This window comes from Lissotriton helveticus, chromosome 6 (genome assembly GCF_964261635.1).
Source record: "Lissotriton helveticus chromosome 6, aLisHel1.1, whole genome shotgun sequence".
Taxonomy (NCBI): Eukaryota; Metazoa; Chordata; class Amphibia; order Caudata; family Salamandridae; genus Lissotriton; species Lissotriton helveticus.
The window spans coordinates 1,259,810,604-1,259,837,199 of NC_136067.1; the positions used below are offsets into that span (position 1 = coordinate 1,259,810,604).

A 26,596-nucleotide genomic window follows, 5' to 3' on the forward strand; every position below is an offset into this window, starting at 1 on the left:
TACTAATAAGGCTTCTTGATCTGGTCCGCATTTGCAGACAGCATTCTAGCAATCCCAATTGTGCACATACGTACCTATTCGAGGGGAAGAGGCGCAAGCTTTGCTTAATTTACTCCCAGATAGCACACCTTATACTTTGATATCAACTGGAGTTCCACCATTACCATTGGGCCTACATGAAGAATATCAAAGTCTTATAAATAAATCAGCCACTGGTGCATTATAAATACAGGATATCAGATTAAGTTAATTGACAATGTTATCATGGTGCATAGGGTTAGCTGGTTAAGCCGCACGCCGAAATCTGTGGAGGGAGACTGTGTGGTCTTAAACTTTAAGGACCCTAGGTGTGTGCTTTTTGTGTTGACACGCCTTATGGATGTGATGGGTGAGCATGGTTTCATAAGGGCATATGCATTGGATTTCTTCTACCCCTCCCCCCTCAGGACTCAGCTTTCAACAGAGACATGACCAAACTCAGCCTAAACACTCCAACGTTTTGCGCTTGCAGCCTATTAATCAAACAAACAATTTTGAAGCACTCTCTGACCTAACCGACATAGATTGACAGCAGGACTCGCCCTGCCCGGAAGACGAGCAGGACAAAGTTGGAGGCTCAGATTTTTATAAGTAATGACCAACTGGAAATGTACTATGAGGGGGAAGATGCCTCTGAGGCAGTGGCTTTGTTTACGCCGGCTTGTACCACTGACGCATCTTCTAATGTAATTTTTGGGTAAGCAAAATGACACAAATACTAGTTTTAAAATGTTATCATGTAATATAGCGGGAGTCTGCTCAAAACTGGGGAACGTGGACTGGTTGAGCTTTGTTTGAGGTTTCAATAACCTAGTCCACAGATAATATTTTTATAAATGGGTATATAGCTCCTTCTATGTACCAGCGATCCCATCCACATCAGGAAGGGCGAGGGATGATATTGCCGTGCTTATTGCTGTAAGATATACTTTTGTAAACTCAAATGCATTTGCTCATCTCCCTGGTATCAAATTTGAGTGATCTCTGGTTTGGCCAAGGTCACTATACTATTGGTGGACTTCCATTATAATATATTTCACAAAAGGAACTGTCAAGTAATTGAGTCCCTGCAAATGGACATCTCTCAAGCCTCCTCTAAGTGGCAGCATTAGGTATTTTATGGGTCAAAGATTTTATTTGCATGATCTGTAAATATAGCACTCAATTCGTGTGTGGGCTGGAAGATAGTGATGGTCAGCCCTTGGCTCATTTTGTTCAGCCATCCCTGTGGGAAGCCCTAAACTCCATCTTGGTAGTAAATGACTTTTCTTAAATAATAGTGCCCACTATCCCTTCATGCAGTGTCTAACTTATGTAGGAAGTGGTAGGAACAGTTCTGTTGACTTTGTTAAGGAGAAAGAATTATATTTTCCTTGTTCAGGAAAACTGCTCTACAACCATTTTCCGCTCAAGCCTCTCTTAACATAAAGCCTAAGGCGGAGCCACTGAGGAACCTCCAATTCAATATAAACCTAATAAAGGAATCAGATTGAATTGGGATCAGGTAGACCCATCAAAATTTGAACACAATATCATCCTAACAAATTATAATCTCACAATGGGTGCCTGAACCTGGATTCTACCCCGGTTGAAAGAGTACGGGATTTTGAGATGCTCTGAACCGACATTGCCCAGAGGTTGGTTAAGAATATTCCTCAAAAGCAAGCCTCAGGGGTGCGTTGGTTTAACACTGATTGCTACAAAGCTCATACTGAACCAAACACTGCCCTACATGCCACTCCTTGATAGAGAGCTAATAAAAATTACGAGGAGCAAATATAACAAGCATTTACAATGCAATGGTCTCGGCATCATTAAAGGTAGAGCTATTGCTCATGACATTTCTTTTTTTTTATCATAAATAAATGGCATTGTCATTTACATTGCCAATAGCTTAATCGTTAAATAAATGGCATTGTCATTTGCAATGCCAATAGCTTAATCGCTCGCAAATGCATGACCTTTTGCATTTATACCCACACAGAGCCACACACACAAAGCCACCCACACACACATACAGAGCCACCCACACAGAGCCACTCACACAGTCATTCACATAGAGCCCCCTATACAGAGCCACCCTCACACAGACAGAGCCACCCACACATAGAGCCACCTACAAAAAAAGCTATCCACACAGAGCCACACACACACAGCCCCACACACACACACAGCCCCACACACACACACACACAGCCCCACACACACACACAGCCCCACACACACACCCACAGAGCCCCACACACACACACCCACAGAGCCCCACACACACACACCCACAGAGCCCCACACACACACACCCACAGAGCCCCACACACACACCCACAGAGCCCCACACACACACCCACAGAGCCCCACACACACACCCACAGAGCCCCACACACACACCCACAGAGCCCCACACACACCCACAGAGCCCCACACACACCCACAGAGCCCCACACACACCCACAGAGCCCCACACACACCCACAGAGCCCCACACACACCCACAGAGCCCCACACATACCCACAGAGCCCCACACACACCCACAGAGCCCCACACACACCCACAGAGCCCCACACACACCCACAGAGCCCCACACACACCCACAGAGCCCCACACACACCCACAGAGCCCCACACACACCCACAGAGCCACACACACGCAACCCCCCACACACACACACACAGAGCCCCACACACAGAGCCCCACACACAGAGCCCCACACACACAGAGCCCCCCACACACACACAGAGCCCCCCCCACACACACAGAGCCCCCCACACACACACAGAGCCCCACACACACACAGAGCCCCCCACACACACAGAGCCCCCCCCCCACACACACAGAGCCCCACACACACACAGAGCCCCACACACACACAGAGCCCCCACACACACACAGAGCCCCACACACACACACCCAGAGCCCCCCACACACACACACACCCAGAGCCCCACACACACACACACACCCAGAGCCCCACACACACACACCCAGAGCCCCACACACAAACACCCAGAGCCCCACACACAAACACACCCAGAGCCACAAACACACCCACCCAGAGGAAGCACAGCGAGGGGGCAGGGAAGCAACACACAGCCAGGGGAGCAAGCACAGCCAGGGGGCAGGGGAGCAAGCACAGCCAGGGGGCAGGGGAGCAAGCACAGCCAGGGGGCAGGGGAGCAAGCACAGCCAGGGGGCAGGGAAGCAAGCACAGCCAGGGGGCAGGGACGCAAGCACAGCGAGGGGGCAGGGAAGCAAGCACAGCGAGGGGGCAGGGAAGCAAGCACAGCGAGGGGGCAGGGAAGCAAGCACAGCGAGGGGGCAGAGAAGCAAGCACAGCCAGGGTGCAGGGACGCAAGCACAGCCAGGGTGCAGGGGAGCAAGCACAGCCAGGGGGCAGGGGAGCAAGCACAGCCAGGGAGCAGGGGAGCAAGCACAGCCAGGGGGCAGGGGAGCAAGCACAGCCAGGGGGCAGGGGAGCAAGCACAGCCAGGGGGCAGGGAAGCAAGCACAGCCAGGGGAGCAAGCACAGCCAGGGGGGCAGGGAAGCAAGCACAGCCAGGGGGGCAGGGAACCAAGCACAGCCAGGGGAGCAAGCACAGCCAGGGGGCAGGAAAGCAAGCACAGCCAGGGGGACAGGGAAGCAAGCACAGCGAGGAGGCAGGGAAGCAAGCAAGCACAGCCAGGGGGCAGGGAAGCAAGCAAGCACAGCCAGGGGGCAGGGAAGCAAGCAAGCACAGCCAGGGGGCAGGGAAGCAAGCACAGCCAGGGAGCAGGGAAGCAAGCACAGCCAGGGGGCAGGGAAGCAAGCACAGCCAGGGGGCAGGGAAGCAAGCACAGCCAGGGGGCAGGGAAGCAAGCACAGCCAAGGGGCAGGGAAGCAAGCACAGCCAGGGGGCAGGGAAGCAAGCACAGCCAGGGGGCAGGGAAGCAAGCACAGCCAGGGGGCAGGGAAGCAAGCACAGCCAGGGAATATATGCTCTCTTTTCCTGGGATGCATAATGACATGATGCAATGACATGCACGCACACATACATATTTGGTAACCCTATATATGTGCATATATGAAAATATACATAGCTTGATTGATAAAGATAATATAAATTATGAAATGACACACGCACATAGTTATATATTTAAGACAGAAACACAGGAAGAAAAGAAAGAAAGAAAGATGGAGCTTGGGAGGGAGAGCGGGAGTATGGAATATGAAAGAGTCTTTCAGAAACTGAAAAAATGCTTAATTGCATATGACACTTTTTCAACCCAAGCCTAGAGAAAGTAATTCATTCCAGTGTTTATTGTAAACATGCCTTATGTGGTGTTGATAAAAAGCCTTCTTTGCTTGATTCAATATTTCGTCCACTTGTGCCCCCTATAGATATCAGTGACGGTACCACAGAAGTTGCCAAAACGACCTAACGGCGAAAAGCTCTGTAATTTCTTTTAACCAGTTATTAAATATGCTCTCTAAAACGGTATCTCCTTCGATAAATAACACGCGCAGATACCGTTCTAAGTGGCACATTGCATTCACATAACATCTGCACGGGTGGAAGCCTCGGAGCTACCATTAATTGTGTATTTTTCTTCCATCCATGTCGCAAATGTGAAGTGCTCGGTGCATTGCTTTAACAGCCGAGTGAGTTAATCAGACTAATTATATTTTTAAAAAATCTCGGCTGTGGGGTGTTCCTGGTGTTTGACAAAAGCACACTTTGAGCCCCTCCAGCCGGCCCTCTCCTGAGCCCCCTGCGCAGCCTTGCCCGGGTGCTGGAATCTGTGCGCACGGGATCACGCTTAAAATAAAGCGCTCTGTGCAACAGTGGTGTGCGTATGTGCTACACATCAAAAGAATTCGGGGTTGCTTCCCCCCGGCACTTCACGGGGTGTGGGCAGTGTGGGAAAGTCTGCAGCTTTGTACTACTGTCTAGTTTAGTACTCTGGAGAACATGAACTGATGGGTAGAAACCTACCTCTTGGGAGGACTTGGCCGATCTGGACCTATAAGCGTCCCGAGCCTTTCTGTACCTCAGGGAAGCTGTGTACCCCTAGGCAGCGTTGGCCCCGATAAACGTCTATGGTCTTGAGACACTTTTAAACTCCTAGACAGTTTTTTACCACCGGAGGTCCGTGACTCGTGGCAGCTTTGCCATTGTCCTTGAAGCCACACTCATGCCAGGTCCCCAGGACAGCTTTGAGCCCCTTTTCTGCTCACCCCCATCAGCAGCATGAGACCCCCTGTGCTGCTCATCCTCCACTCCTATGCTGTTGCCCCCCTGGGCAGCTTTGCCCTTCTCTGTTATTTGGACACCGCACAGCTTCACCCACCAAGGCAGCAATGCCCCCTCCCTGGAACCCATGGTTCACTTTGAACCCTGTGCAGTTTTAGACCACAGGGTAACTGTGGACCCCTGGGCAGGGTGGCACTGCTGCGCAGAACTTCATGCTTCCAACCCTCTCCTGTGAGTGAGTGCGCCCCCTGGAGGATACTGACAGGAAAGAAAGACTCTCGCACATAACCTCTGACCTACGAATATTCCCAAATCCACCAGGGCGCCTTGGTGCCCTCCTCAATCACCCTGGTCCATCCACGTCACAGTGTCTGCACGGAGGTATATAATATGGCAGTTTGCACTCAAAGCTGAGAAGGTGAACAAACACACGTGAGAACAATATCTCCGGCCAATGTCCGATTACAGAAGGAGGGGGAGGGGCCATAAAATATCCATACCCATCAACAATGTGTTAGATAAAGAGATCAAAAATATATGTAAAAGGACTTTATATATCTCTACCCGAGATCAAAGATGTGCCAGACACCAATGAAATGCTGCTGCCCCCTACTAACAGGGTATGTATAGGGGCCCAAACATTAGATGCTTCCAAGCTAGGGCTCTGCGAGGAATAAAACAGAGAGAGCAAATATGGGAGCACTCTCCACATTGTGCCTAAAGACACATACACTTTTAACAAAACACAGTAGAAAACCACCCGTGTCCAAATGGGGAAATAAAGAGATCCTACCAGTAATAAAGATCCTCGCAGATTCCGGAAGGAGATTACCACAGTTTCTTCTTCCTAGCAACCTCCAAGGGACGATAACCAGATATTCCCAGCATTGACAAATGGGGCGACCTTTATCACACGTTCCCAATGCCAACTGTCGCTGGGTGAGGATTTCAATGGATCTAGGAGGTATATATGAACAAATATAAGGTACATAACAGCCTGGACCCTTAATATTGGTCCTAATTCCAGGCATGCAACCTTGTAATGAAAAAATGGAGTGCGGAAGGGAGGGCAAAAGCACGGGCCATTATACCAAAGCACGGGGAGCATGGGTAGACACTCGACACAATAGCGGCAGGCTAAGTAGCGTGTTCTGGGGACTACAATAAGGCCGGCATAGCACAGGCCGAACCAAGAATAGAGACATCGGTACAGATCTCGGAACAGATCTCAATGAACAGCTATATATTCACAGAAGCGGAAAGATAGCAGGGAGGCATAATTAAACATAATAAAGGAATGAAGAAGGGAAATAAAACAAATCCTTCAGCATAGTCCCTAGCATTAAATCAAATGCAGGCGCTTGCAGCTCAATGAAGGTGGAGAAGCATGGTGGCAAAAGCGGCTACCGCCCTAGAAAGACAGTGTATCGACACAGGCAGCCCAAGCAATTAACACATTTAGATGAGCTCCTGAATAGATGGAACTACCAAAATGCTTGTGCATCACTCTGACACCGCAACTAGTACCCAGAACTTACCGGGATTGTCAATGAAATAATTTAGCCAGAGCACCGGCCAGGAATGTCAAAAATGCCAAACGTCCCGCGAATGAGGCATCATACTCGTCGATTTTTCAGGCCAATTATTAAAGGCCAGAACGTATGTCTCAGCACGTCCCCCGGCGTGTACAGAAGCAGGAGGTCGAAAGCGGACTGCTAGGAAGTGGAAATCCGCAGTAAACCTGATAGGCTAACGTGGCCATTTTAACGTGGGGCGCCTCACCAGGAGGCTAGGATAAACAACAACGGTCATTAACAGATGGCGGTGGCTGCCAGGTCAGATTGAAGATGCCGCAGCCATGCACGCCAGAGGGATAGCCCAAGGTTTAAAGGGCGTGTCGGAGGCGTGGAGCACCGGTGTCAGCGCTGTTCTCGCATTTGATTCAGACAGATGGCTCTTTTAAAAGTCAGAATTGGGCAACTGTATCTCAAATCCCAAATAGGTGCGATCAAACATTTAGCATTCTTCACGCACACAAGTAACGAGGCACGAAGAACGGCACAAACGGGGGCAGAGGCTTACCTGATGTCCTGGTAGACGCTGCTCGAGCAGCAAAATGGCGGCCGCAAGGGACCAAAATTTTTGGATTCGGGGGCGTGTTCGGCGTTCTAAAAAGGGGCGTGGCTAAAAAGTGGAAAGAACAGCACGAACACGCCCCCGAATCCGAAAGAGACGGAGCTTCTTTCGAGGGACGCCTCTCTCCTCCAATGGCTGGCCTCTGTTTAGGAAGCCAGCCAATGGAGGAGAGACAAGCAGAGAGGCGGGTTAAACTGCCCTACTGAACATCATTAAATTTCCGACTTACGGCTGGCAAACCAGCCTTCGGTCCTCGATCTAAAAAGCTGATCTAATGCAGGAAGATGGAACTGAGGAAGGAGGCGTCGGAGGATTTGGAAAGAGCAGGTTCCTTTAAAGAGTCTAAAAAAAATTGGGAAATCATTAATCGCTCAATGTTCATCGAATATGTGAGACAGATGAACTCATTGTTCTTGGGTGAAGTCTGGGAAGCCCTTTTTTCCAGACTTTTTGACCCTTCACATAGGATGATAGCAGAGGAACAACAGGAAATACCCCATGACTTAACCAAAGCCTCACAGCTTAGTTTGTCCTTTACAATTCAAGAGGTAGATGTGGCTCTTGCACAGGGCATCTGTTTGAAAGCCCCTGGCTCAGATCTTTTCAAGAGAAACCCTAACTTGTGGGCACCATTACTAATATTTTTAAAGCAGCCATTATTGGCCCACTGTCTGGGTCATGGAAAGAGGCGATTGTAGTTGTTTTTGATTGAAGTGATCCTGTGTGTTAAAGACCCATATCATTGATTGATGCAACAGCAAAGGTATTGAGCACGGTCCTTCTTACACATTTAGAAGAGTGGGCATCTATTAAAGGGGTCTTGTTCAACACACAATATGTTTTTAGAAAGAATCTGGGCACGACTGAACAATGTCTCAGTGTGTCCCTAATTGTCAGTAAGCACATGAGGTCCACAAAGAGCTCTATGCATTTGGTCTTTGTGGACTTATCTAGTGCTTTTGATACTGTCAATCGGGACAAATTGTGGGTCATGATGGAAGATATGGGTGTAGAAAAAGCACTTGTAATCCTTCTCTGTAGGCCTCATATGGATACTTCAGTTACCGTAAGGTACGGTAGGAAGGGGAAAAAACACACGCAATCATTTCCTTGGAGGGGGTTGCCAAGGATGTGTTTTAGCGCTATTTTTATTTTTTAATTTATAAAAAAGGGGGATGGATGCCTTTTTATTAAAAAGGGAGCTTGATTTCCCCATAATTATTTGTCCCCTTGCTTTCACACGCAGATGATAGTGTTATTTGCAATGACCTCTATGAGTTTACAGAAATCCCTTGATGCTTTTACTGATTTTGACATCTCTTGATTTAGCAGTTACGTTTACTTAATCATATATTATGGTATGTGGCCCAAAGATCACAAAAACGAAACATTTCATTGTCCAGGGAAAGGAGAGAGAAAAAGTAATTTTTCGTACTTGGGCAATATATTTAATAATCAGTGATTGAAGTGTGAACCTCTCTTGACCATTAAAGCACAGCAGACAAGCAGGGCTGCGGATCCCTTATTACAGTTCGTTTGTAAGTTGAGGCAAAAACCAGTGAAAGAATGATTAACTCTTTATAGAGCTAAATGCCTTCCTATCGCTACATATGGGGCCGTGGTTTGCGGGTATAATAGAAGCCAACCGCTCCTACTAGTAGAGTATACATTTATCAAAATATTTCTGATGGTACCAAAAAGCGTCCCCACATCACTCTGTCATGCTGAACTGGCCCAATAGTTTATAGAGGACCGTATTGGCTATATCCCATTGTTTTTATGGGCTAAGATCTGGCTCTTGGAGAACTTGGAGTTCTTAAAAGATGTTATTAAGGATTGCCTTAATAAACATAATGTTGTAAAGATCCCCTGGCTCCACTTCTTAAGGGATAAATTCCTAGAGATAGGACTAGGATACTTTTTTGAATACCCTGAAAGAATTCCTCCAAATGCTAAGGCCATTATTAAACAGGTGTTCCTTAATAGGAGCAACATGCACAATTGTCATCACTGAGGTTATTCAGGAGATTTTCACTTGCTTCCAACCCTCCACAATTTTATCTAACTTTTCCCACAAATTCCCAGATCAGATTTTACCTTACAGGTGTCGGCTATGCACTTTCTGTTAGCGTTCCTTTTTCGAGGAGATTGGACAGACAAGATTACGCCTTGCCCATGTGAAAATTCTCCTAGGCAAAGCACGATGCACTTTCTATTATTTTGCACTTTATAGAAGTGAGTGAGAACTTGATTTCTGCTTTCATTATTGAGAAAGGTTTGTCCATGTTCATTTAGCAATGGTTTTAACTATTTGTACCCATTGACCTCTACTGACCTCTTTATCGTGGGAGCAAACTTTATAAGAGGCTCTATTGTGATTAAAAAGAGATATGAGTGAAATTTGCATAAGATTGCCAGGGAGTGGCATTCTTAATTTTGCTGTCTTTTATAATGGGGTAACGTTTTAAATTTTTCTTGGACTGTAAAAAAAAAAAAATAATAATGCTGTGAAACTTTTTTTTAACACAAATAAAGTTATTTTTTGAGTGTAAATTTACTCTAGAGTGTAGACTTGTATGTCTTCACCCCCCCCCCTGCATTCAGGGAATAGATCCTACATTTGAGTGTGAAGTTACTACTTGTAACTTTTAGCATGACGACTGAGGAAGTGGGTGGGGAGGTGTGATCATCCTATGTAAAGCTTTGGAAAACATGTATTACAATTGTACAAAAATAGTACAAATATTTCTAATTGAAATATTTATGTAAGTTAATTTAAAATATGCATTTTAAATATATGGAAAAAAGCTACAGCATTTTTTAATTAATTTTGAAATAAATATTTAATAATGTTGAATGTGTTAAATTAAAATATATATATTTTCATGATTTAAATAAAATACATTCTCCACCTAAAATATAACATTTATATTTATTATACGTTTATTTATTAAGTAGTAAAGAGTTAGAAAAGATATATAGAATGAAACTTATTTTTTTACATTAAAATTAAATAAGTGTTTTTAATTGGAAAAGGTTTAGCATGTTTTATAATGAATTAATAATTACGTTAAATACAGAAATTTATATTTATTAATATTTTTTTTAACATAAGTTTATTCAACTTAACATTATTTCCTATAGAGTTTTATTTTAAGTCCCTGCCTTCATTATTTCTTACTGGAGAGTTTTAGAGTACCAGTGATTGGCCATATATGGTGCCAGACTTATTTCAGCTCAAAGCTGGAGTACAGTTACTACTGTTTTGGCCATTTTTGGCAGCAGCAACTTTAGAAGTAAAGTTTATGAATAGCAGTAGGCCTCCTTATTTGTGGGTGAGTGCTTGTCAGTCTCTAAACCCCTAATTAACCCTCCCTAAAACAATCCTTACTCTTATCTAAACCCATCCTTACCCCTCCCTTTACCCCGTCAGTTGATTAGTAGGTATTCCCTATTTTCCGGTCACTCCCCCATCCCTTCCACATTTATTACTAAAATATAAAACTACTTGTGCGTACACCATCACTTTTAGGGTATAGATCTCTGCGACAAAAGATAGGGGAGGCATAGGCCTAGACCTATTTATTAAGGTTAGTAAATAGAATTTTGTAGTAAATTATTAATTGCATTGTAGTACTACTAAATGTACTACACACTGCAGTTTGTGAAAAGGCCTCTCAATTTCTCACTGTAGATTCTTCCTTTCTAATAGGTCACCTGTTTGACTTGTCATCGTTGAGCCGTGATGCTGGCTATCCCATTGTAAGCCGCAGCAGAAACATTCAGTTGAATATCTGTGCTCCGCTGAAAAGTTCATGTGATACAGGGGCTGGTAAGTATAATTTTCAGCTTTCTTGACTGGTTTACAGTGCCATGGTGTAAGATGCCACCTTCTCTTATAGTTGTGAAACTATAGCAGTAAAGGGCTTAAACATATTTGTTTCTCTCATAGTCTGGATTGTCTCCAGGCAAAGAGATAAACTCGTATTAGTTTCAAAGTGATTGAATTATCCACGATCCACTACTATTTCATAAAGAAAATGTATTACATTTAATATTTGAAGATGATTATATTGAAAGTTGTGTAATCTGTTCTATTGTGTTGAAATAAAACAAATGTAAATGTGTCCGAAATATATACCATTTATAAGATCAGTTTTTTAGTTTTTCTGTGCTCTCAATTTTTAGGCCGTTTTTTACAGCAAAATCTCTAAGCATAGGATTAGCAAGTACAAGTGCATCCACTCTGAGCTGTAAAAAGACAAACACATTTTACCACTCCAGGCACAGTATTACAGCTTTGGACTGGCAATATACCTTCCAAACCAACCTGGAATGCATAAAAGCAACCCCTGATGCGTGTTTCCTTCTTATTAGAACTACCCTTTCAGGTTAGAGTGCCGCATAAATTATGCAAAAAGAGCTAAACACGTGTCAGGGTTTGCTTTTATGCATTCCAGGTTTGCTTGGATGATAGTTTACTGTACCAAACCTGTAATACTGTGCCTGGGTTGGTTACAGCTTGTATGGCACGTGCTAATCCTATGGTTAAAGACTTTTCAATGAAAATGGCAAGAGTCTTTGTCCCTTTATAGCTTGGTGTGGCTGTGACTGTGCCAATCCGATGCTTAAAGACTTTGCTACGAAAACAGACATTTGAGACAGAGGGTTACTGGTGTTGTAGGGTGTTCTATATAGGAGCTCCACCCCACCTAATATTGGGAACTACACAGAGTTCCAGGCTTCTTTTTTCCACATATATATATTGTATTGTATTGTAGTTGCATTTATTTAGCGCTTACTACCCCTGGCCTCAGTAGATAGTTAGGACCTAGTTTCCATAAGAAAAGCATTTTTTGTTTTGCAAATAACTTTGGCGCTGTTTGACGAGTCATCACAAAATTTTCAAAACTAGTTTTCCACTCACTTCAACTGCTGTCTGGAAAGTGTTGGGGTTGATTTCATCAAGCAGGGGCCAAGAAAAAGGTGGGGGTCTCAAAACGTGTTGTCCTGTTGCACTTTACCATAGGGATTTTAGACACAACTACAGCCCGAGCGGAATGACACCAAATTTAGCAGAAAGTTAGAACTTGGCTCCGCAAGAGTGCTTTTTGTAATTTGGTGAGAATCTGTTCATTGGTTTTGGAGTTATAAAAAAAAAAGACTTGTATATATCTAGAGACAAGGATCCATGCGCCAACAGCAATGCCCTAATTAGGTGGCCGCAACCCGAGAAGAAAAGTTGCGGCCTGTTAGAATTGGGGGTCCATACTTGGTAGGGCCACGGCCTCTGACCAACTAGGGACCCTCTCCTCTAGTCAAGGCAAGGTGGATGTACGTCAAAAGATAATCCCTGCTCACCCCCTTGGTAGCTTGGCAGAGCAGACAGGCTTATCTCTAGGGCAATGTGTAAAGTGTTTGCACCAACACCCTCAGTAATTAATAATGAACTCCACAAACGGACACCACACAGGTCTGATATAAAAATAGTATTTTTATATATTGTGAGGCAGACTTAAAAACGGACATAAACCAACATGACATAGGCTTCTCTTGTGGAAAGTGTTCTTACACGGTAAAAAGAGTCCATTGCCAAAAACTTGGGCACCTCAGTATCCCCCCCCCGATCAGTCTTTAATGGTCAGAGGACTGCCCCGCTCTTCAGGGGGATCCGGTGGTTAGATACACAGAAGAGGCACTGCCCCGTGACAACGATAAGAGTCCTCTTCCCCGGTACCGCCCTTCACTCTGGGGCCAGTACGAGGGTGCAGGGAGGAGTTTGGCTGTAGAAGATTCCCTCGCCGGCTGACGCGGGCGAGGCACACACACCGGACCTCCCCCCAGGTGGACGCGCTCGCACTCGTCCCACACTCGAGCGTTACCTGGGGGGGAATCTGCAGGCTGTTCGGCTCCCAGGTCTCGGGGGGCCGGTATTCCTCCTCGCTCGCTGGGGCAATCCACGCTCCTTCTCGGTGTGAGGCAGGAGCCGCCAGCCAATCCCTGCGCGGCTTGCCGGTGACGCAGCGGGCCGCCAGCCAATCCCTACGCGGCTTGCCGGTGACTCCAACCACAGCGCGTCTGTAGGGAATCCCAGCCGTGAGGTCAGAGCCCGCTATCCAATCCCAGCGCGGCGATTTGGGGCGAGCCTCCCCTCTTCTTCTCGGCTCCCGGTGCCTTGCAGATCTCGATGGTGGGGGCACCGGGGGACGCCGGGTTTTCTCGAGCAGAGTCAGGGGCTAACGGCGCTCCTGTTTAGTGGCAGGAGGGCGGCCTCCTGAACTCTGGCGATGCTGTCTGAAGTTAGAGCTTGGGGAGAGAGGATACGAGCCCCCGAGCTCCCGCAGCACCCTCTCTCTCGGCAAATGCAAGTCACCCCCACAGCATTCCTCCGCACACAGCCAGGAGGTGGGGGAGGAAAGGCGATGACCACGGCAGAGTTTCTTGGTCCCTGGACTCTGGGGCCAGGAGGCTAGCTCTTCTTCTAGCCCTTGGAGAGTTCTTCTTGGTAGGAGGGGGGCAAAGCACACAGCACAGTCCCAACGGTCCCTCTTAGGCAGGACAAGACAAGACAGCAGGTCAGCTTCCAGACACACAGCAATGGCAGCACTGTTCCTGGGGTCTTCTTACGGCGTCCTCTTCAGCAGGGATTCTCCTCTTCAGCCAGAAGTAGTCTGAGTCTAATGTACACAGGTCTTTCCTTTATACAGAAAATTGTCTTTGATGCCTTTGAGGTTTTTGTGATTTAAGCACGGGTCGCCCTTGTCCAGACTCTGGCGGCAGGAGTCTCTCGGTCCTGGGGAATCTTTCCCTTTGAAGCAGGGAGGCAGCGACATCCGTCATCCAGCCGATAGGGGAGCCGGTATCGCAAAGGCAGGGCACAGCCCAGCACCACTCCTCCCTCTAACCTTCAGGGGCAGCCAGCTATCATCCCACTGCTGGAGCTTTCCCAGACCTTGTCACACTCCCTCTAACTCGCACACCCAGGCAAACCCACAGGCAGACTGGACAAGAAATTAGCCACTTTCTAAAAGTGCTATTTTCAGACACAACATTTAAAAACCACCTATGCTAAAAGATGTATTATGGATTTCTGAATCCAGAGAAAACAGGTTTGGATTTTATATCTTGTTCCTGGGGAAGATAGGCAGGCACCCATGGGCCCCCACCCCCCCCCCCCCTCATTCTGTCCTATGGGCAGGGTAGCCTTGCTACTGTGAAAAATGAATTTGGCAGTAATCCACTACTGCAGCATGTCCCTTACATCTGTACAGGCCCTACTAGGAGCACTTGCACCTTGGCACTGATCAGCAGTGGCAAAGTGACCAAAGCATCTAAACCAGCAAAACGTAATTAAGCATAGAGTCAAAAACATAGGAGGTAGAGATCAAAAAGTCAGGGGAAACCACGCCAAGGATGCCAGGTCTAACACGTGTCCCCTCCAGCTGAAAGTGAGGGGAACAACCCAGCCCCTTGGGAGTTCTCATCGCTAAAGCGGAAAAATCTGGATAGACCGTCAGCATTGGCGTGTTCGGCGCCAGGGCGGTGTTCCACCGTAAAGTCCATTCCCTGTAGGGAGATTGACCACCTCAACAGTTTCGGGTTCTCCGCTCTCCTCTGCATCAACCATCTGAGGGGCCTGTGGTCTGTCTGAACTCGGAAGTGAGTCCCAAATAGATAGGGCCTTAGCTTCTTCAGTGCCCAGACCACAGCAAAAGCTTCCCTTTCAATCGCGCTCCACTTCTGCTCCCGGGGGAGTAGCCTCCTACTGATGAAGACCACAGGTTGGTCCCAACCCTCTTCATTCAGCTGGGAGAGCACTACCCCCACCCCATGCTCTGAGGCGTCTTTCTGTGTCTTTCTGCACCACAAATTCCTTGGAGAAATCAGGGGCTCTGAGCACGGGTGTGGTGCACATGGCAGCTTTCAGGGTTTCAAATGCTGTCTGACAGGTCCAGATCACCTTTTTGGGCTGTTTGTTGGAAGTCAGCGGCCGTTACTTTGTGAATTTAAACATTGTTCCTGGAGGGGAAATAAAGTATAAAAGGGATACTAGGAGTTAGATAGAGGAGGGAAAGGCCATCACTTTCATCACATATGGCAAAGTTACATGTATGGGCACGAATCAAGGATCGATTACATCCTGGTTCGTACCGAGGATTGGAACAAGGTTAGGGACTTCACTATACTTAAAAGAAATGATAGTGATCACAATGCACTGATAATGAGGTTTGCTGCACCGGGTATGCCAAATTTAAGCAATGATATTAATCCCCTGCCCCCTGATGGCCTTGTTGCATCCAGCAACAGACGTAGGATCAGATGGGCCACACTTGTGCAGAACCCAATAAACACTCAGCGAATATACAAGTTAGTGGCCCCCGCACTAGGAAAAGTAAGGGACTTCCTTCTCCAATCACCAACCACTGATAATTATAGAATAATGGGGGATATCCATTCTGAGCTCTGCACCAATCTGGCAGAGGTAATGAACCCAGTGGTTAGGAGGAAAAATGGAAAAGAAAAGAGAGTCACATGGTTCAATGCTTCCTGTAGAAGTGCAAAGGCTGCCCTTCTAGAGTCTCTAAAAAATCGGGACTCCTCTAGCACTATCAGGTGTAAAAGGATGGTTTATAAGTCAACCATCAGTAATGCGAAAATAGATTGGGACCACCATAACTGGTTGGAAATGACGACTGCCCTTGCATTTCACGACTCCCGCAAATTTTGGCAGATTGTCAAACATGGCTCAGCGGAACCCATAAAGGCAGTAGAGGCTAATATCGCTGCAACAATATGGGAAGAACATTTTAAATCTTTGTATAGTGTTCCAGACTCTGACCAACTAAGGACCCCCTTTGATACACTGGGGACCCACTCCCAAGAAACTCTGCCCAGGTTGAACGGGTTTTCCCTGGAAGAACTGAAAAGGGTAATCCTTGATCTCGCGCCCGAAAAGGCGCCTGGTCTGGATAAAATTCCGGGTGACCTCTACAAGCATGAGGTCACGATTTGGGCCCCCTACCTGAGGGAGCTGTTCAATGCAATTCTGAACGGCATGCCGATCCCCCCGACTTGGCTGGGGGCGGAGATAGTCCCCATATTTAAGAAGGGCTCGCCTCTCCTCCCAGCCAACTATAGGCCAATAAGCCTGATAGATGTTTCTCAGAAACTTTTTACCAGGCTGTTGCTGGATCGTCTATTGGACTGGATGTCGGATCACGATATTCTGAGCCCATTCCAGGCGGGATTCAGAGAGAAGATCTCTACCATAGACCAGGTCTTCCGGCTCTCCCTCATACATTGGAAAACGGTACAGTTGGAGGGTGGCAGCCTCTATACTGTATTCGTGGACCTGAGGGCAGCCTTCGACCTGGTCCCCCGTAGTAAACTCTGGGAGGTCCTGACCAAACTGGGGGTACCCGGGGATTTGTTGGAGATGATTATTCGTCTCCATACTACCAACTATGCACAGGTGAGGTGTGGCAAGGTCGGGGGCCTGTCAAATCGGTTCCCTGTTGACAGGGGGGTTAGGCAGGGATGTGTGCTTGCACCAACCCTGTTCTGCCTCTATGTCAACGGGGTAATTGCCCACCTTGATGGGATTGCCAATTCAGATGCCCCAAAGTTGGCAGGTAGCAGGGTGCCGGCGATAATGTTCGCCGACGACACCCTGCTCCTCTCAAAATCGCCAATGGGGCTGCAGCGTGTCCTAAATGGCTTTGTGGAATTCTGTGGGGAACACGGACTAGAAGTTAATACTTCAAAAACGAAATTCATGGTCTTTAATGCCCCTCAGGGATTACGAACTGCCCCCCTCATTGGCCAGACTAGATTAGAAAGGGTGCGCACTTTTGAGTATCTTGGGCTTTTGTTAAATGAGAGTATGACCTGGTGCACCCACCACCAGAAAGCACTACTAAAACTGACCCAGTATTCGGGAGGGGTTGTGAGGCTCATGGGAAGTAATAGGTCATCTATCAAACCTGTCGGCCCACCACTTCAGATTTATAAGGCACAGGCAAGAGGGGCCGCCATGTATGGCTGTGAGCTCTGGGGGCATGTATCCTCCTTAGAACTATTAAAAGAGGAGAATAAGTTCATAAGGAAGGTGGTACAACTCCCGACCAGCACGCCTCCTGTGCCACTTAGGCTAGACTTAGGGCTGCGACCCATAAGCGATGAACTGGCAGTACGTCCCCTCCTTTATTGGCGTAGGTTGTGGGCAGTTCCAGAACTGAGAAGTTATAGGCAGGGTCTGCAAGAAGTGTTAGCGATGCCAAATGTTGGGAAAATTAAGTGGATTAAATATATTAGAACTGAGTTGACTGGACTTGGCTTTCTGTCACTTTGGTCTGATCCTCTATCTGAATGTCCACTAATTACAAAAAAGAGTCTCACAAAGGCATACCATGATAATAAACTAGCAGCACTCTGTCAACAGGAAACTCTGGGCACACACACAGAGTTATTCTTATCTATCAAGGACAGCTATAGATTCGAGCCAGTTTTGGATAAAATATACCCCCCACTCCTAAGGAAATTATACTTACAATGGAGGCATGGGACTCTTCCTACCAGACATCTAACTAGTAGGTGGAGCAAATCAACATCTAGCAAATGCCCGGTCTGCGGGGTGGATAATGAAACAGATCTCCACATAGTCTTTTTCTGCCCAGCTTACAATGCTTCTCGTAAGAAATGGATTGTTCCCGTATGTAGAAGCTTGGGCTTTGTGGAGTGCCGGACCGCGCTCCGAATTTTCAAAACAGACTTGACTGAATACATCGTCTTTGCCGTTGCTAAATATCTGGGAGCAATGTGGTATCTGAGAAGCAAACACCTTTAGCAGCCGATTGAGTACTAACTGACTGCAAATTTGTCTACGGCAAATTACTATGCACTTGAATGGACTGTGAGGTTTTAATTATTGTATGTTTTAAAACTTTTTTAATGATCTATGTATATCTTTTATGGTGATATAATTACCGAAATAAAGATTTTGATATGAAACATGTATAACGCAAACATACAACCATTTTTAGGTTTCGACCTGGAGAACGGAGCGTAAGCTCCGCCTCCAAGAGAAATCTCTTGATTTCAGTAAGGACTCTGGAATACGCCCCCCTGTCCCATTGGCTAGCTCCATAAATGGAGGCTAGCCATTGGAACAGAGATCTGTCCGTCAAGGCCGGACCAGATTCGGGGGCGTTCCCGAGATTTTTTCCCTGGGCGTTCCCTCTGTGTAGTAATCTGGCGGTGGGCGGAGTTTCGTTTTTTTTTGTTGGGTGTTTGTGTCCGTCATTATGCCGACCACGGCCGCCGGAAGAAGTCCAGGTGAGTGCGTTCCTTTCCCGCCCCCCCTCCCGCTGTCCGTGCGCCGTTCACCCCCCCTCCCCCTCCCGCTGTCCATGCGCCCCCCCTCCCCCGTCCATGCGCCGTTCCCGCCCGCCCCCCTCCCCGTAGGTGCTTGTTTTCTTATCTTGCTGGTTCATGTCTCGCCTCCCTCCCCCCGCTGCCCATGCGCCGTTCCCGCCCCCCTCCCGGTAGGTGCTTGTTTTCTTATCTTGCTGGTTCATGTCTCGCCTCCCTCCCCCCGCTGTCCATGCGCCGTTCCCGCCCACCCCCTCCCGCTGTCCGTACCCGCCCCCCCTCCCCGTGTGCCCTTAGGTGCTTGTTTTAGCTAGTTACATCCCCGTACACTCTTCCTCTTTAAAAGAATACAGAAAATTCGGTTAATGGCTTGCATTATAAATAGTTTTGTTACAACTCTTGCTGAACTGGGTTATATTTTGTGAATCTTTTAGTTCTGCTTGGAACCGAAGCAGCTTATTTGATAAAATGTTCTGCATGAGTATGTATCCGAATGTATTTACTTTTGGTCGGTTTGATATTAATAGAAGAAAGTTCTTTGGTGGGCGGTGTTTTTTTCTGTGTAGTGAATCGCTTTTGCACATTATCTCTCAAGGCCAGGCCTGTTTCTTGTAACATTAAGCCGCCGACGTTTTCTTCTTTTATGGTGCTATTTTTAGCAACTTGTTTAAGTTTGGGCAACACCAACTCCTGTGGCTTTTTTTCGAGTATGACTTTTGCGTGTGTGTGTGGATCAGGAGCGGACTTGTTCAGCAGCCCCACCCCTGGCAGTGCACGTCTCATCCACACGTTTTACCAGCTTTCCTTGTACCTCATGCGAAATTTGTTTTTCACTACTCAACCCAATGCGATGCATTTCTGGCAAAATATTCCCCAGGCGCTTAACGCATTACTGACCGGCTTGCAACGGTGATGTATCCGTGACCCCTGCATACAACCAGCACGTGTGTGAGCCTGGCCCTGTCAGCGCTCATAGATGTTCACACCTGCACCCAGTAATTTAGGCAGATGTGACCTCACCCCTTCATCCGGTATGACACGCACTCATTAAGCTGGGCAGGACGCTTTGCAATAGAACTTTTTATGTTTTAATATTTCTATTATTGCCACTGTGCCCTGCGCCTAGACAGCTTCCTGCACAACCTAACCCCCTCGCCGCCCCCACCCCCAATTGGCACAGTCCGCTCACACCCCCAAGAGGCAATTTCCTGTTTGGCTGGGGAAAGGAAAGAGCAGTCGAGCTTCCAAGTGATGGCTGACGTGCTCGCACACTCACGGATGGAATAGAGTAGTGTGCACTTGACAGCAGCGTTTCCGGCGTCTGGCTCTCCTGTACTGCTTAGGCATGGTATGTATTGTGCTCAAAGATGCATGAGTGCGTTTACAAGACATGACATGGATGTTATGTCTGCGCTTGCCCTTGCTGGCGTACCTCTGTACTATTTTCCGGACTGTTGATGCTGGATTGTCTTTCTTCTGCTTGTTCTTGCTTTGCGTGTTTTTACCTTTAATGGTTTTTGTACAAGTGCAGAATGAGGTGTTATGCTTCCAACCCTAACATAATTAATCCTGCCTCTCCCTCCGTTGATAGTTTGTTTTTCTTGTACTTGACTTTCTTTTTAGCTTCTGATCGTCTTCCCCTTGTCCTTGCGTTTTTCACTATGAAATAGTATCACAGGGTGTATATAATAATCTCTTGAAAAAGGCTTGTTATCGCCAAGTGATACCAGCCTGAACTGGCACAGACGCATCCTTCAAAAGGAAAGTTTCTAGTCTCGGGGTTGGCAATGGTCCTACCTTGTCTCTGAGACTTGAGGAAATCATCACTTGCAAATGAAACAGTAGAGGGTGGGTACTCTGGCCAGAAACCCAGAGCAGACTAATTCATTCATTTATAGTTAAATTGAAAGTGCTGCACCTAGAAGCCTGATCTAGCATTGGGAAAGGGGGGAAAAGCAAGTTGGATCGATTGGCAAGGGACCTAACAATAGTTTGTTTTACTTAGGAAGGACTGTTGCAAAATTGAGACATCATGTACTGTCCATTAATTTAGTTGATGCTCCTGCCAGACCTCCGCGATTACATTTCTGAATGTTGGCGAGTGTGTTTCAAGCAATCCAGTGCCTGAGGGGTTTTGTTGTTGAGCGGTCGATAACATGCTCTTTGTTCTTTCTTTATGGCAGTCACTATCAGCGAGATCGTTGGCGATAGATGCATGTTTTGATTTAATATTGCACCTTAATGACAGATTATCAGGGCAGGGCATAGGCAAGCAGTGTTTTGTTAATGCAGCCGCCTATTTCTAAACAAACTGGCACCATAACGTCATCATGGTCATTATGTCATGAGACTACAAATCGGGCGAAACCGTTGCATTGTAAATGCTTGTTTTTAAATGGGAGAAATGCAAATTGCAGAAAAATGTTCTGCAAAAATGTTCATGATAGAGAGCATTTTTTCTGCACTTGTAATAATGGCTGTATTTTTTTGTTATAAATATGGTACTGTCTCTACCAGCCACTGGAAGCAAGATGCCTGCTGCGTGTTAATGCAACACTTTGAAATGAGACAAAATTAAACTGAAGAGTTAACTTTATTTTTATAGATTCCATTTAACGCCTCATTTAAATTTTCTCCCATTTGCAAGCGTCACATTTGCAAACACCAGGCATCTTGCTCTCAGTGGTCTGTAGACACGGTGCCATATTTATAACAGAAAATATGCAGCTATTTGTTTAATTGGGAGGAATTTAAAGTGAAGACACTTGCTTCACTAAATATTAAGATGTAACTGGCTTAACTGCAAGTGGAGAAAGACATTCTTACTTGCTGTTAATAGAAATGTTTTTCATCACTTTAAATGTCTCATTTTAAAAAAACATGACTGTATTTTTTAGTTATAAATATTGCACAATGTCTTCTGGCCACTGGGAGCAAGAGGCCTGCTGTTTGATACTTTGAAATGAAGAAAAATGAAAATGAAGCGTTAACTTAGTCTTTAAGGTACCTTTCCGTTTTAATTGTCTCCCATTTAGAAGTATTCAGAAACATAATTTTGTTCTAAGCTCCAATATTGAGTTGACAAGGACTGTCAGTTAAGTGTTAAATACGTCACTGCTTCAGTTCATCACCTCTGTGCCCCAGCCTGGCCCATAAATCTGACTGGTCACTGCTCATTCCCAGGCCCAGCTGTCTGCAGCTTGATGCTAATTCTTTTCATTAACATTTTTTATTGGTTTTCGTGCAAGGTATACAACAATCATTAGGAAAAATGTCTTTTTTGTCTTTGCATGACTTTCGTTATTCACATTAACATTACGAGTAAATTCCAGTCCATCGAGTGCTTTGACGCTTATGGTGTGTTGTGATGTGTGACTATCCGGGTATAGTAGATGACCTATTGAGATGTCTGGTACTCAAGTGTTGCTAATGCACCCTTGCTATGCAGCCTGATGCTAATAACATAAAATAAACACAGCCTTCCTTTTACTTTAAAAGGAAAAGGTGACTCTGCTTATATAAAAATGAACTGGAGGCTGTGAGCTACTCTGTTTGCGATCTACTGGTTTAAGACACCTGTTATATGATGACATTGATAATATCACTGCTACCTTTGCTATGAAATTATTGATGAGAAAACTGTGCATGGCAGGGGCACAAGTTGTAGTTGCCTTAGGGCACAAGTTATAGTTACTCGAGATAACTATAACTGCTGAATGCTGTGGTTTTGTGTGTAAAATCTAAAACGAACTAGAACGTCCCTGTAACCTTTGTATTTGTTTCCAGAGGGGCAATATATATATATATATATATATATATATATATATATATATATATATATATATATATATATATATATATATATATATATATATATATATATATATTGTCTCTACAGCCTATTAGTGGGCTAAAATAGTCAAATTTCTTATAGTTTCATTTGAAAAAGGAACCAATTAAGCCAAATAGGTACTACATTAATAAAAACATGACTAGAAACATCTTTCACAAACCTAGATTGCTCTTTTTAGTCTTTGGTGAATACCTCATGAGGCGGTTCTTCAGCATCTCCCATCAGCCTCAGAATCTCCACACCTTCGCGTTCCATTGGCTTTTTTTTTATGTGTGGGTCTCTGTGCCTGGCTCCACCTCTGAGCGATGCCTAGAATTCATTATACAAATAAAATACTTAGCTGAGTCCAAGCGGAAGATGGTGGATTGTTTAATCAGCTTTATCATTTTAAATATCCCCAAGCTGCAAGCATGTTGTTACAGGTAAGTATTTGTTGTTATTCTTGTATAAATAATGGGTGGTTCTTGCATGCCCCTGATTTTCATTAATGTTAGCTTGGTGTTGTAGACCCTTGAATAAGCTGTGAATCCTGTTGGATGTTAGGTGCTATTAGGTGCAATGTTAGTACAATAGCTAATGCTTGAAAGATTCCCATGTGGTTACTGTGACCTAGGGTTTCCTAAGAATGCAAGAAGGGTTAAATACAGAATTTCTGGTTGTAACTTCTCCATGCAAATTCCTCATCTCATGAATCTTTCCAGGTGCTATACTGGAATCAGAAACTTGAAATAGCTCTTGCGTGCCAGAAGGGAGGAAACAAGGTGCTACTTGGGGTACTCATATCGATTTCTTTTTCTCCACATCCTTAGACATAAATCCGGAGTGTTCTATGATTTTACTGTACTTGCAGTGGCAATGTTTGAAATTTAGGCATGTAGTTTCTGCCTAGTCTGTTGGGAATTTCTGCTTGACCTTGTCTTGTCTCCATCTTCTACATACATTTAGATGTGCTGCAAGTCCAGCTAACAGGGGGACTGAGAGGGTTTCACATTTGGGACCTACTTCTGTTCTGGTGACTATTTTGCCTCAGTCCCCTTAATTCTACCCCCCCTCCCTGCCAGCTGTAGGGCAAGTCTATTTGTTGGTGGCCCATTATCTGATTTCAGCCTTGTTGCCATCATTAGGCCCTGCTCCTAACTAAGTTCTTCTTCCTGCATCCTGTTTCCCCCATTATTTGGTGATGGGGGTCCTTTCTTAATAACATTAACCTTCAAGTCACCTTTAGTGTGGAATTAGTCTCATCTGGATGTGTTGCCTAAATTGCAGGACTCTGTGTTCTGTAAGTTCTGGTACTGACTTGAAAGCATAACCTGTCATTGTGTCGCTTTCTGGCGCCATTACTGGGTCTTTCTATTTCTTCCTCTGATTCTGTGAAAGGGTTCTACTTGGTTGTCTGTTCTGCCTACTATTTGATCTCTAAATGTGAATTCAATCTAGATAAGTGATCTTACCTTCCTTCTGAGGATCTCCTGCCCTTAAATTCCACCTTGTATAAGCAGCTTCAGTCTTTGAAATACCCCTGCTTATGCGGGAGGTGAAGCTGGACTTGTTGCTAGAAATCCAACAGCCTTGTTCTTCATCAGAACCCTTGTTTGCCATCTTTGACACTCTCAGGATCCGGGTCAGTATGGGTGCACGACTGCCTCACCTTTGGTTGTTAGTGCTGGGATCGCACACCACTATCGCCCCACTGAGGATGACCAGCCTTTTCTTTAATGCCCGTAATAGATAACTTGGTGCGGTCTTCCTCTTTGGCGCTGGGGCACTTCCATCATTCCTTCCTCTTCTCTGCAAAAACAAATTCAACACAGGGAGAGACACAAAAATACACCACCAATGGTCGATTACCTATGACTGCTCTGTATCACCATTACACATGATATTTAATATAGAAATCATCAGTCATCATATCAGATATGTTTACAGGTCCAGTCTTTTTTTACCCAGTTGACGCGTTTCGATGGATTTTTTTATTTTTAACACCTTCTTCTAGACACCATATATATTCCCTTACATAAAATATAGAAAATTGAAACCTGTTGAAGAACAGTGCAAATATTTGACTGCTCATCATGCAATATACAGCATCTAAAGCTATTGCACATTCAAATCGGTCAAAATAGCCCACCCATCTGGTCTGTCACATGCTAAAGAGGTACTCACTGGTGGCCTAACATCCAACTTACATCATTCCGCCTGAGTAGCCACTCATACAACCATATGTCCTGCATTTACCCATGTGTCCAAGTAAGTTCCACTGTTGTCCTCTCAAGCTTTTTTTTCTACAGATTTCACACAGATTAGATCCACTCATACACCTTACACTCGCCATTCAATGAGAGAAGCAGGGCTCCTCTTTGGGACCTGTATGTTGCTACTAGTGTTCCAACAGGACTCCCACTTTTATTGGTTCTGAAAGATAAAAATGACCCCTAAACATAGATAAACATATCTGAGGTTAAGGGGAATGGTATTACATCTATATCTCCCACCACACTATGTATATAGGCTGCATATTTTATTAGTATTAATACTCTGCTCACCCTTCATGAGATGACTCTGATTAGGTCCTTTTCAACTAGATCCACTTTCACTGTACTGAAGAGATTGAGTGGGGGAGAGTAGTCCCCCTCATCTTTAGATGTTGCCACCCAAGTTACCTTCATGTGAAAAATAATTTTATTGGGCAGCGTCCTACCTAGGGTAAATATTTTATACATTAGGAGTATAATATAGTTCAACTTATCCAGCATATTTGTGCATCCCCTCTTCTCAGAAGTTCATATTATCTTTTAATGAGGCCCTTACATATGTGCTGCTGGGCACCTGGGCAAAGCCAGGATCTTGCCCTCTGGTTAACAGACAGGGCCTGGACAGGTGTCAAAATGACATAGGTTTTCACTTGGAGATCCTGATTTTTTTTTTTTATTGCAGGACCCAATTCCAGAAAACCTTGTTGTCCAGGCTTCTTCAAATTGTACACACCAAAATGTCTCCCTGTCGACCCCTCCTGATAGGGAGTCAAAAAAAATGGAGGCATTTGCAAGGAGGGTTTTGTCTTAGACCAGCCTTGCCCTTGGGTCAATTAGCACATCCTAGAGAGATATTCTCATGTCTTATGGGACAAATTGTTGGATGTCCTGCTTGCAGTCCCTGAGGAAGTACATCAGATCTTGCAATGTTTGGTCTCTGATGGTCAGGATGCTGAAAAGTTCTCAAATCAACTTGGGCCTGGACACACCAGCACCAACAGTAGTGCTTAGGTGCCATGCCTGGATTGGCTCCACCGATGTCAGCAGCAAATTACCAGTCCTTTAAAAGATGAGCTTTGGGCAGCGTTCAGGCCCATAGGGCCAATGTTCTACTGAAACCCGACCCGCCACAGCTGCAGCAAAACCCCTTTATTTTGACCTTGGCGATCCATGTGAATCACCTATTACATCCCTGGATGGAGGAGCTTCACCTCTGACCAATGAGTGCTACATATTGTGGAACAAAGTTACAACCCTACCCTACCCTACCCTACCCTAACCTTCCTTACCTATCCTCCAGACATACCACTCATATCACAGCATCTTCTGGAGGACCACTTGTCTAAATTCCTAGGAGAAGTTCTAGCTCTCTTTGTCAACAGAGCAATAGAAAAGGTGCCAGTTCCAGAAATCAGGATTTCTTGTTACTCTGGTTACTTTTTGATACCAAAGAAGTGTGAAGGCCATCACCCCATCCTATATCTTTTCCCTCTGAACTTCCTAATGAAAGACAAGGTCAAGATGCTCACGGTGCCCATGTTCTATCCACCCTCGATTCAGTAGACTGGATAGTACGCTGGACTTGCAGGATGCTTATCTCCACTTTACTATCCTGCAATCTGACAGGCATTATCTGCAGTTTCAGGCGGGCCAAGAGCATTTTTAGTTCACGCGCTCCACTTTGGCATAACCAGTGCACCTCAGTTGTTCACTAAAGT

The 26,596-nt window shown here is 45.6% G+C and overlaps 1 protein-coding gene across 1 annotated transcript in view; it reads left to right on the forward strand.

Moving 5' to 3' along the window:
* Window positions 1-26,596, forward strand: part of IGF2R (insulin like growth factor 2 receptor) — a 1,933,894-nt gene that overhangs the window by 1,097,506 nt on the left and 809,792 nt on the right. Inside the window, exon 33 of the mRNA XM_078648980.1 lies at window positions 11,116-11,235. Coding sequence (XP_078505106.1) covers window positions 11,116-11,235 — 120 coding nt within the window. The remainder of the gene's footprint in view (window positions 1-11,115; window positions 11,236-26,596) is intronic.